Raw genomic sequence first — 11,544 nt, forward strand, 5'->3', positions numbered from 1 at the left:
ATCTTAAAAAAATACCACAATAGATGGTATTTAATGATATAAAAGACCCTAAATATATTCTGAGAATCAATATTATCAGTCAAGGAGCACATATTCTTTAGGAAATTCCTGTTTGAAGCAAGCTAGGTTTGCTCACCTTCTATATAGCCACCTACAAAAATTATAATTTAAAGAACTATTCAGCATAAAGACTGTGCTAGAATATTCACATAAGGAATAAACCATTTAAGAAGGAATTAAATTGTTGTTTGGTAGTTATCTTAAAAATCTTTCTCCATGTAATCTTTTACTGGAAAACACTATAGCTACTGCTTTTAACAAACCTCTTGATTTTTAACATGTTTTACCAAAAATCCCCAATAGGTTCCCTTATTTGACAGACACTTAAATAGCATTAGGATATTACATACAATCAGTATTACTGTTTTAATGACAGTCCTATGAACATTTAAGCCTACAAATTTCACCATACAATGTGATGGTCACATCTTTCTTCTGAACAAGAGACATACTAGACTCTATATAATGACTGTGTGCAAGATGACAGTGCTTCCTAAAGACCTAATCCCAATCAAGAAAATGAGAAAAAGTACATTTATCATTTATGGAAAGCCTACTGTGCTATGGGCAGAGGATTCAATGAGTAAGACAGTTCCTCCTCAACTAGACTGTTCATCCGGAGCAGGAATCGATGTCTTGAGTGCTGATACAAAAAGTAGATGCTTATTACACATTTATGTTACAAGACTAAGTGAGCAAATAAATGGGCTCAAGATATTCAGAAAGTAAAGCTAAGAGAACCTGGTGATTGATCAGATATAATGGGTTAAAGATATAAGCCTAGAGGACTAAATGATAATATCATCAACACAGGCAAGGATTTCAGAAGGATGGAAGGAGAAATAGATTTTAGTTCAGGTAACTGGAAATACATTCAGGAGCTCAAATCGAAGAGTCAGGGAATATAGATAGGAGCATCAATGGTATCTCTGAGAGTAATGAAAATGATAAGAAAAAAATATATATAAAGAGAACAGGACCAAAAATAGAACCCAAAATATTTAGAGAAAAAAGAGACAGTAAGTAAGTTGCAACCAGGCAAACCATTTGGGAGTTTCTCCACATGGATTTTGATTAGCATTCAGTATGCTTTTAAAAATAACAATGTAAAGACTGAAATATATCTGTGGTTATCAATCAAAATTTCTTGGAATAGTCTTGACTTTAAATATTGTCCTGTCACCAATAAATGATGGAAGAAACACAGTGGAAATCAGCATTCTAGCAATTAAAATTCCCAGTCCATCGGACACTTAAGTTACATAAAACTTCCTTTTTGCATGATGCTGAGCTCAGTTTCCTCATCCACAAAATGGAAGAATAGTAACTACTTCATAAAGTTATTGTAAAAATTAAGTAACTTCGTACCTGTAAACTTTTTTTTAATATTTTTTATTTATTCAAGAGAGCAAGTGAGAATGAGCACAAGCAGTGGGTAAGGGAGAGGGAAAGGTAGAGCAGACTCCCGGCTGAACAGGGAGCCAGACATGGGGCTCAATTTCAGGGCTCTGAGATCATGACCTGAGCCGAAGGTAGACCCTTAAATGACTGAGCCACCCAGAAACTCCTAAACTGCTTTAAATAGTATGAGAGATACTAAGCAAGTAACAAGTGTTAATTATTTTTCATTTCCCACTCCCCCACAAAAACATAGTATTGTACAGCAAAAAAACAGATTAGTATACAACTATATGGACCATCCATTCCAAACCTTTTCCCCAAATCAGTTTCAAATAGTCTGCCCATACACTTCACTTCTTACACTGTATGCAGATTTTTGGTCTGAAAATTTTGCAATTTGAGTGAAATCAGACTGATTAACTGCTTATACCATAATAAAGGGCCAAGAAAAATGAATACATTACATGTAGTAATTAGACTTTTTTTTAGTCTTAGAAAACTCTTCCTCGATCTATCAAAGTGGTGGTACACATTTTTATATTGCCCTTTTTATCTACATGATTTACCTTTAAAAGCAGAGTAGTACTCTCAAACGTCTAAAATCAGACACTTGGCAGTACTTTCAAATAATGACTAGCTGACCCTTGAACAACACGGATTTGAACTGTGCAGGTCTACCTAAACAGACTGTTTTTATAATATAGTAAAGTACTGTAACTGTATCTTCCTTGATTTTCTTTACATTTCCTTTTCTCCATTCTTTATTAAGATTATAGTATATAATACACATAATATACAAAATATGTGTTAATTGACAGTCTGTGATCAGTAAGGCTTCTAGTCAACAGCAGGATATTAGTCCCATCTTTTGGGAGTCAAAATGTTTATGTGGATTTTCAACTGTGCACAGGTCTTGCACCACTAACCCTCCACATTGTTCAAGACTCAACTATACCTTTTAAGGTTCCAAAATCCCACATCAAGTTCATCAGTTGCACTATCTTACCTCCCACCAAATCCTTCCAGCTTTTTCCTCACAAATCATAAGCAGTCATCTGAACTCCCTACTTCCCAAGGTCATCCTATAACCCCACATCACTTTTCATGTACTCCAGAATCAACTTTCTACTATTACTTGTCCAACTTTGAACCTATCCATGATACCACAATTTCTCAAAATACTCTTTTGCTTGATTATCCCTGGAAATTTAAGTAACTCCAACAGAAAACTGCTAAATAAACTAAATTCCACTTACCCACTGACTTCAAGAACCTGAAGCCCTGCCATGCAATGAAACCAAATAAACTTCATTCAGAGCGAATATTCCAAATAGAATCTTGATTACCATTAATTTTTCCTAAGACCATTAGCAGGTAAATTTGGCAATTAATTTATCTTAGCCTTCTTCCTCATATATAAAAAAATGGTTTGTACTAATTATGTTTAAAATTGTCTTCCAACTCCAAAAATCTACAATTCAGTCTTAAAGTCTTCCTTTATTCAATCTAGTATCAATCCTACCCATGGAATTTTGCTAGATTCCAAAAACTGAGGAATCACAGGTTTCTAAGTCTAAGATAAGTTTATCAAACACCAAAGAAAAACCCAATTAAGTGTGAAATTCCTACTAAAGTAAACAACTTCTAATAAATGAACAAAACTCTCCCTGGAAGGAAGTAACTAAATACTAGACAAACAATTATGAAGAATCAAAAAGCTTACAATATATATTATGGTGTGGTAGAGAGTATAAGACCAGGAGTCAAGAAGCTGCTTCTCCAGTGGCAGCTCTCTGTCAGAGGCTGATAGACAACTGCAAACCTCTGGCCTTCTTCATCTATGAAATGATGGGATTGCATGAGATGATCCCAAGAATTCCTGTCAAATCAAATTGAGTCTGAGAGATCCCTGGTTTTTTAAGCTGAACAACTGATAAAAATATTTCAGAGGTATATAGTTAAGGGGTATCACTACACACAATACCATTGACTTAAGTCTCTGCTAAATGAAATAATGGAGTCAGGGCTATATACTCTTGTGAGAAAGAAAACAGAGGATTTGCGGTCTCATACCACTTCACAGTTGCCTGATGTTTAAGCAGACCCTTTGTTTCTGATTCTGTGGTTAGTCCTTCATGACTTAAAAACCAAGTGATCAAAATACATTTTAAGCCACAATTTTTCTCAAATTAGAACATGTAAGTGAGCCCAGTATATTCTCTCCATATATTGGAAAAGGGCCTTTCCTATATAATATTAGCAATTAGACTAATGTACATTTAGGATTCCGGTGCTGTGAATTCTCAACTAAGCAGATGTTAATTACTCACTTGTTAGATTAGTCTCAGCAAAATTTTAATCCAAGCTGGCTTCCTCCTGCTACCCAGAGTATTTCTCAGCCACCACCTTCTACTACTAGTTAATAATTTAATATTAACCTAAGTAAAACACAATCAGGAAAATAAATCTATAGAAACATTATATAAAGCATCTCAAGTAAAATGCTTAGAATAGCCAACATTTTGGAATATTATGGAAAGTATATCTGAAGAGTGAAAACTAATTTTATAAGTACATAAATTATAAATTACTGTTACAATAAATGTTTCAGCACTGCTATGAGAAGGGGCCCTTAAAAATAACATCAAGTCCTATTAGCCTAAGTCCTTTTTGACTTCTTTTCAAACCAATAAAACTTTGATATAGATAGAACAAGATTATTTTGTCATTTTCTATTTGCATTTGAGGAAAGAGAACAAATCTATTCCACTAAAATTTCTCCAAGTACCATAATCAATGGACTTGATATTTAATATTATTAACCTTTAATTAACCTTTTTAAGGTAATTATTTAATATTTTATTTCACAGAACATAACTCATCATTTCTGCTTTTTAAAAAACTGGTTCTTTAAACTGTACAGCTAATGATCTTGACTCTCAAATGCCTTTACAAATTTGTTACTGCTTCATTTTTCTTATTCTAAGGAACACCAAACTAATAACTACGTTTGAGGTTCTTGTCAAAGTTTCCAGATTTAACTCATCTTTTTTTTGTGATTTCTAAATCAATTTGGGATTCTAGAATAAAACCTGTGAATGCTCACTACATATTTTAACTAAACTATAAAGTAAAAATCTACTGAATTTACTAAATTGCAGTAAGGATTTGGACCCAAAAGCTAACATTCACACCATTAAAATTTTCTGTACATTCTATAGATGTGTAAGTTTATTAATTTATATCTGTAAATATATACTATATATTTAACTTGATTTAACCACATTCCATAGGTTGGATTTGGGGGGTGTTTTTAAAGTGTTCAGAGATTAGTGTTTATTTTTGTAATCCAACAACTTTATCCAAAAATGCAGAAAATTTTTCTGGCTGGCCAGGAGGAAAACATTTCAGTGTTGATAAGTCCATTGACTGTAACAGCCCAGGAAGCGTGCTAAAACAAAAGAAGAAAAATATTAGGTAACAAGGGAGAAAATCCTGTAATTCATCTGCTGCCCACTTGATGACTGAATCTAACTTCCAAAAATATTGTGATGCTTCTCAAACTGTACATATGAATTTTAATATAACTTTATTTTAGGTATAGTTGACCCTTGAACAAGGTGGAGTTAATGAAACCAACCATCTGCGCAATTGAAAATTCATATACAACTTGCAAGGGCACCTGGGTGGCTCAGTAGGTTAAGCATCTATCTTCGGCTCAGGTCATGATCTCAGGGTCCTGGGATGGAGCCCCATGTTGGGCTCCAGCTTAGCAGGGATTCGGCGTCTCCTTCTCCCTCTACCCCTCCCTCCCACTTGTGCTCTCTCTCTCAAATAAATAAAAAATCCTAAAAGAAAGAAAATCTATATACAACTTCTGACTCCCCCACACCTTAACTACAAATAGCCTACTATTGCACAGAAGCCTTACTGTTCACATAGAGTCAATTAACATACATTTTGTACATTATGTTATGCATTGTAATTCTTAATACAGTAAGCTGGAGAAAAAACATTATTATGAAAATCATAAAGAAAGCACATTTACAGTACTGTACTGAAAAAACATCCGCATATAAATGAACCCATGTCATTCAAATCTGTGTTGTTCGAGGGTCAACCATACGTACAAAGATTAAAGCACTATGAATAGCACTATGTAGTACACATCAATACCAATTCAACACATACTATATATCATGTCAACTGAAATATTACAGAAATACTATTTCATGAAAGATGTGATCACATGGCTCTTGAACATTTCTCAGGACTGAGCAGATATAAACCAAAGCAAAATTAATTTATAAAAACAGAATAAATAAAAACAAAAGTAACAGCTGCCAGACAAGAACAGTAAGCTGGGGAGACTACTGGACCATGCATGAAGGTAGTAAATTACTGGCAAAGAAAAGTTATTTCACAATCATAAATCATAAATCCATATATAATTAAGCAATATACAATCACCATGCATGTTGGAAGTAGATTCCAAACCATGACATAAAAGTATTACTTCAGAAATTTAAGTAAAGCAGCCACTTAAATTAGAACAAGATATACAGCTACCTAGCCTAGATTTGGGGGAATAAATAACATACCTAAAATGAAAATACAACCAATTACTGATCTTTACAGCATTCATGTGTGTGACTTTCTTGAAATTAATATTAAGAAAAAGACTTCTAAAACTGTAAAAAGTAAATTGGGAGACTTGTAGAGCTTCCTTTTCACCTTGAGTAAAGAATCAGGATGTTTCTGATATCAGTGCTTTCTCCTTTTAAATGTACTGACATAAAATCAAAGCTGAATTAACATGTAGAATAAAAATACTCATTAAAAGTGTCTGGAAAAATTGACTTGTGTGCCCCCTTTAGGAGGAGGAGTTTATTCTTCATTTAAAAATGTTAAACCCTATCAGTCTCAACTATCCAAGGACAGTTATACCCATTATCTGAAGCCTACATAATGTTTACTACCAAGCTTCTCCAGATTCACAATACTTTTAATAATGGCTTCGGTGTTGCACTGCCACCCTGATATTTTCTCTCCTCCAATCTCATACAGGGATTAGGACATCAATAATTGTCCCTGAAGCAATCAATGAACTTGCCTCCCCGCTCAATGAGAACAGGAATTGTTGGTTTTGTTCACCAATACATGACAAGTACCTAGAATAATGCCTGGCACATCGCAGATGCTCAATAAATATTTAATGAAAGAAAAAGTATTTACTGAGTGCATAAGAGACACGCAGTGAAGTTAAAAGACAAACTTTTTATGTTCTAGCCAGTTTAAGGTTTTTCACTTTAAAATTAATTTCAATTATTAAAACATAAAAATAAGTACTTTATAATACTTCTATGAGGTCTTTACTTTTTAAAACATCAAACTAGGATAGCTTTTTAAGTCAAATAATTGGGAATTACTGACCTGACCCTTTTGCAAGCTTCTAATGTCTCAAGAAGAATAGAAAACCAACCAGCAATTTTCTTCATCCTTCTACAGTGATGTTGATCAGTTCTTGTTGAATTTGAATATACTTCTAGAAAATAATACTCCTTACCATTGTAATTCCTCTGGCTTAAAATACTTAATGGCTTCTCACTAAACACAGAATAAAATCACAACTCTTATGTGAACTATCTCCACCCAGTCTCATCTTATACTATCTTCTCCCTTGCTTGCCATACTCCTGCCACACTTAACCTTCCCTCTGCTCCTCAAACAAAACAAACTCCAAGCTCGTTCCTAACCTAGGACCTTTGTAGTTGCTGCTGTTCCTTCTTCCTCTAGAGCTTCACATGATTAGCTCTTGTCTTTTAGGTCTCAGCTCAAATGTCATTACTCAGTCATGCTTTCCCTGACCAATCTAATTAATCTTCACTTCCAGCTATCATATCACCCTGCCTTATTTCCTTCATAACACATTTCACCACATGAAATTATCTTCCATCACTTATTTATGAGCAGTATTCTATCTCCCACCACTGGAATCTAAGTATCATGAAAGCAGGGGCTTTACCTCATGTTTATCACTTTATCTATAGCATTTAAAAACAATGCATATGACATATTAGGTGTAGTTTAATTAATGAGTGAGTAAATTTCACTTAGGGATCCAAATGGATTTACTAAAGGCAAAACCTTAATTATAAAAAATAATCAAATACCCTCTTCAAATAATGAAAATCTAATGAACTCAAAAATTTTATTCTCACAGACTTGCACACCAGACGGAACTTACATACATGCGTACACACAGAGATATTCACATGAAATGAAGCAGGCACAGACACAGAAAGAAATAGAACAGAGATCCCACTCACAGTGGAAGACAAATAAGAGAGCTTCACAGGTGAGAAAAATCAAAGTATATTTGATAAGCAGAAGGTAAGAGGTTCAAAAGACAGACAGGTTAGGTAAGTGGGTAAGAACAGCTAAGGAGGATTTAAGGTAAGAAGTCAAATTATCAGTCTGTAGTATACCTGCAGGTACAGTAGAAGAGATGCCCGTCTTTGTGCAGCTGCTTTGCCAATTCCAACTGATGATTGTTCATCAACTTTTCGTTTACAACCACTACAAGGGGCTTTCTTTTTTCCAGCGTCTCCAAACAGCTTCCTGCACCTAGGTCAAAATTGTTTAATAGTTTAAAAAAAAAAAAAAGACCTAAAGTCCTCCACCAAGCTTTATAGGTAGAAATGAAGATGATGAACTTAGCTGGCAGAACTACAAACCCGGCCTTTTAATTACACATTCAAATGACAGAAAAATGTAGTGATCAGTTGCTCTATGTGTTATAAACTTGACTTGAAAAATACATTCTTTACCACTGCCCACAATATTACGACCTACGATTCAGTGCTTTGCCACTTGCCCTCCACTAGTATGCCCTGGGCATGAGCCTTGAATTCAATTAAGATTTAAGTTCAAGGGTGCCTGAGTGGCTCAGTGGGTTGAGCCAGGCGCAGGTCATGATCTCAGGGTCCTGGGACTGAGCCCCGCACTAGGCTCTCTGCTCAGCAGGGAGCCTGCTTCCCCCTCTCTGCTTGCCTCTCTGCCTACTTGGATCTCTCTCTGTCAAACAAGTAAGTAAAATCTTTAAAATTCTGACGATCCTTAAAAGTCTGCCTGTGAGGTACCATCCCCAAAATGTCAAGAATTAATCTCCATAAATGTGCATATATACAACATTTGGGTCAATTCAACTCTGAAATCTAAAACTCTTTAGGTATTTTAAATGGGAGTGACCAGGGCACCTAGGTCACTCAGTCAGTTAAGGGGCTGCCTTTGGCTTGTCTCAAGGCACAATCTCGGGGTCTAGGGATGGAGCCCTGCTTAGGGCTGCCTGGGCTCCCTACTCGGTGGGAAGTCTGCTTCTCCTTCTCTCCCTTTCCTCCCGCTCATGCTCTGTCTCAAATAAAATCTTAATAAACAATAAAAAACTTAAAAAAGTAAATGGGAGTGAGGAGATGGATAAGTAGACAAAGGATTTTAGGTTGACTACTTTAGACTCCAACGCCAGACTTTTATCTACTAACTTGATTGGACAAGTTACAGTTAATCTGTGTCTGTTTCCTCATCTGTATAACAGGAATACTAATAATACTCAGCTCGTAAGTCTGGGAGGATTCAATAACTTATACACACAAAGCACAAAGAATGGTACCAAGAACTGTTAAATATTACCCTATATGCTACTAATCACTAATGTGTTAGTAATGTTTATTTCTAATAACTTCTCCCCCTTCAAACTACACTCTTAAGAACCAGGAAGCTTCCTCCCTCACTTACCCAGCAATCGAAATTGCAAAGCTCCCCAAAAACAGTTCTTGTGAAGGTACTGGTAGTCTAACTAGATCAGGATGGTTTTTGAAGAACAGGCAATGGTTTCCACAACATCTGGTTAAAGAATACTTTTGACTGCATTCATTTCATACATTTAAAATATAAAAAAAAAATCTTTCCAAGCCAATTTCTCCATGTCCAATCCAACCAATTAGCTGGCAGAACATTCCTGCAATTTTAAGCCCAAATACTAATTTCAAATTTGACAACTCTTTACGCACAACGGTGGGTAAATTATTTTGCCCGTGTTTGGAGTTTCTTACTTTAAATGTGGTCTATGTTGTTAATTTTCTTTCCTTGTATCACCCCGAAATAATAAACTCTCTAATAATGTTCTCAATAGGTACGTTCCAATAAGTATTATACTCAAAAGGGCTACAGTGCCTTACCCTAGCAATTTTACTTTACCTCAGAAAATTTCAAGTTTCTGTTTTTACTATCAAAACCCAAACCGTGGTACTCTAAGGCACTTTACCTGCGTGACTAATAACAAGATCCGCTTTCTGAAGATCTTCTTTCAATGAATCCTTGTACCTGTAAACATCCAGAGCAAATGACTCAGTACTGAATGGTTCAGGTACCAGCTTTCCTCTACCTATCTGAAGGACAAGTCGGTTGTAGCCCAGGCTCTTGAAGATCTGAAAAGGGGGGGGGGGAGAAAGAAAGAAAAAGCGGGACTTTTAAACAAGCTACTGTAAAAACAACCCTAAAGTCGGTGTTCAGACCGGAGCGCGGGCCGCAGAATCTACCTGCAGCCAATCTTACTTTTCCAGAACGACGCTCTGCCCCCGTACCGGGCCCCAACAAGGTACCTCACAAGTCCTATCGGTTAAGATTTACGCGACCCTGCTCACCAAGCCGTTGAGAGGACTGGCCACGCCACAGGCAGAAGACCAGGCGAGACCCTGAAAAAGGCGTCAGAGACTAGAGGGGAGACGAAGAAACGGCCCCAATTTGCCTCAGGTCTGAAGCTGCGCGAACCACTGGCCAGGAAGAGCCGCCGCAGCCGGAGGACGCCCGCCTCGAGAGCCCCTGAGGAGACCGCGAGGCGCGGCGGGCTCGCCGGAGCGCGGCGAGTGTAGAGCGGCGACGGCGCGCTGACTGGGACCGGCCGGACTGAGCCGAGCCAAGCCCGGCCGGGAGAGGCGGGGCCGAGCGCGCGAAGGTGCCCGACACCGACCACGCGACCCCGAACCGGACGGAGGAACAGCTGGAGGGTGGCCCGGACCGGAGAAGCCCCACTTGAAGAGGCGGAGCAGCGGGAAGGAGGGGCGAAGCCCGAGGCAGGAGAGGCGGAGAGTCGGGAGGGAAAAGCCGGGGAAAGGAGGAGCCGGAGAAAGGACGGGGAGGAGCCGCCTAGAGGGCGGCGGGAAAGCGGGAAGAGGAGGCGGAAGACGCTGAGGAGAGGGAGAGCAGGAGGAGGGCCCAGCCGAGCGCAGGGCGGAGCCTGAAAAGGGGCGGCGGCACCTGAGGTAGAGCTGTGGGGCTTCTTCCCGAGAGCTGCGGTCAGGCAAGGTTACCGAGGCTAGTGGTAGGGCTAGCGGCGGCGAGCGGCGAAGGAAGCCGCCACGCGCCCGCACGCCCACCTCCCCCACTCACTTGCAGAGTGTCGTGCGCCGAGACACGCGCAATGAGGTCGTCAAAGCTGGTGGTCCCTACAGTGACAAATACGCACTTCATCGCGCGGGTTCCCAGCCCCGACTCGCAAGGGCCGGATGTGACGTAGCGGGGGCCACGTGGGCGGCAGCGGCCGCGCTCAGTGGGGAAGACGGAAGTCGACCAAGGCGCCAGAGGGCGGTGGGAACTGGGGGGTGTGGCGCGGGGGCGGGGGTGGGGCCGAAGAGTACCAATGGCCTACGTGTCACAAACTTGATGCGTGGATGAGTTCAGCGGGCCATTACAACAGTAAAGTGGCAGTTGACAGATTTACTTTTTTTCCAAAGGTAGTTAAGAAAAACGTTGAAGCCTCACACCTAAACCTGTGCTGGCGTCATTGCTTGAGTACCAGAAATCTTTCAGGAGTTCGGGACTCTATTTGCTACCCTGTTTTGCCAATATTCGTTTGAGCTATGGTTTTACCTAGAGTCTGTAGAGAGCATGTGGGGAAAAAAAAAAAAGGCCTTTTCAAGATCGCTCATTAGCATAGGCTCTTCAAACTTGTTCTCAGGAAGCCAGAGCCCTACAGGGTCCCTTGGAAGCTGCAAGAAGTCGGTCGCCTTCATTAGCAAGCATTGT

The 11,544-nt window shown here is 38.8% G+C and overlaps 1 protein-coding gene across 1 annotated transcript in view; it reads right to left on the reverse strand.

Moving 5' to 3' along the window:
- ALG13 (ALG13 UDP-N-acetylglucosaminyltransferase subunit) overlaps nt 1–11,061 on the reverse strand; it is a 66,644-nt gene extending 55,583 nt beyond the window's left edge. Inside the window, 3 exon segments of the mRNA XM_004769084.3 lie at nt 7,950–8,088; nt 9,785–9,947; nt 10,909–11,061. Of these exon segments, the coding sequence (XP_004769141.1) occupies nt 7,950–8,088; nt 9,785–9,947; nt 10,909–10,989 (383 nt within the window). The 5' untranslated portion in view covers nt 10,990–11,061.
- Nucleotides 11,062–11,544: the final 483 nt, after the last annotated feature.

The sequence above is a fragment of the Mustela putorius genome, unplaced genomic scaffold (genome assembly GCF_011764305.1).
Source record: "Mustela putorius furo isolate JIRA1106 unplaced genomic scaffold, ASM1176430v1.1 tig00003901_pilon_pilon_pilon, whole genome shotgun sequence".
In the NCBI taxonomy this organism is placed as follows: Eukaryota; Metazoa; Chordata; class Mammalia; order Carnivora; family Mustelidae; genus Mustela; species Mustela putorius.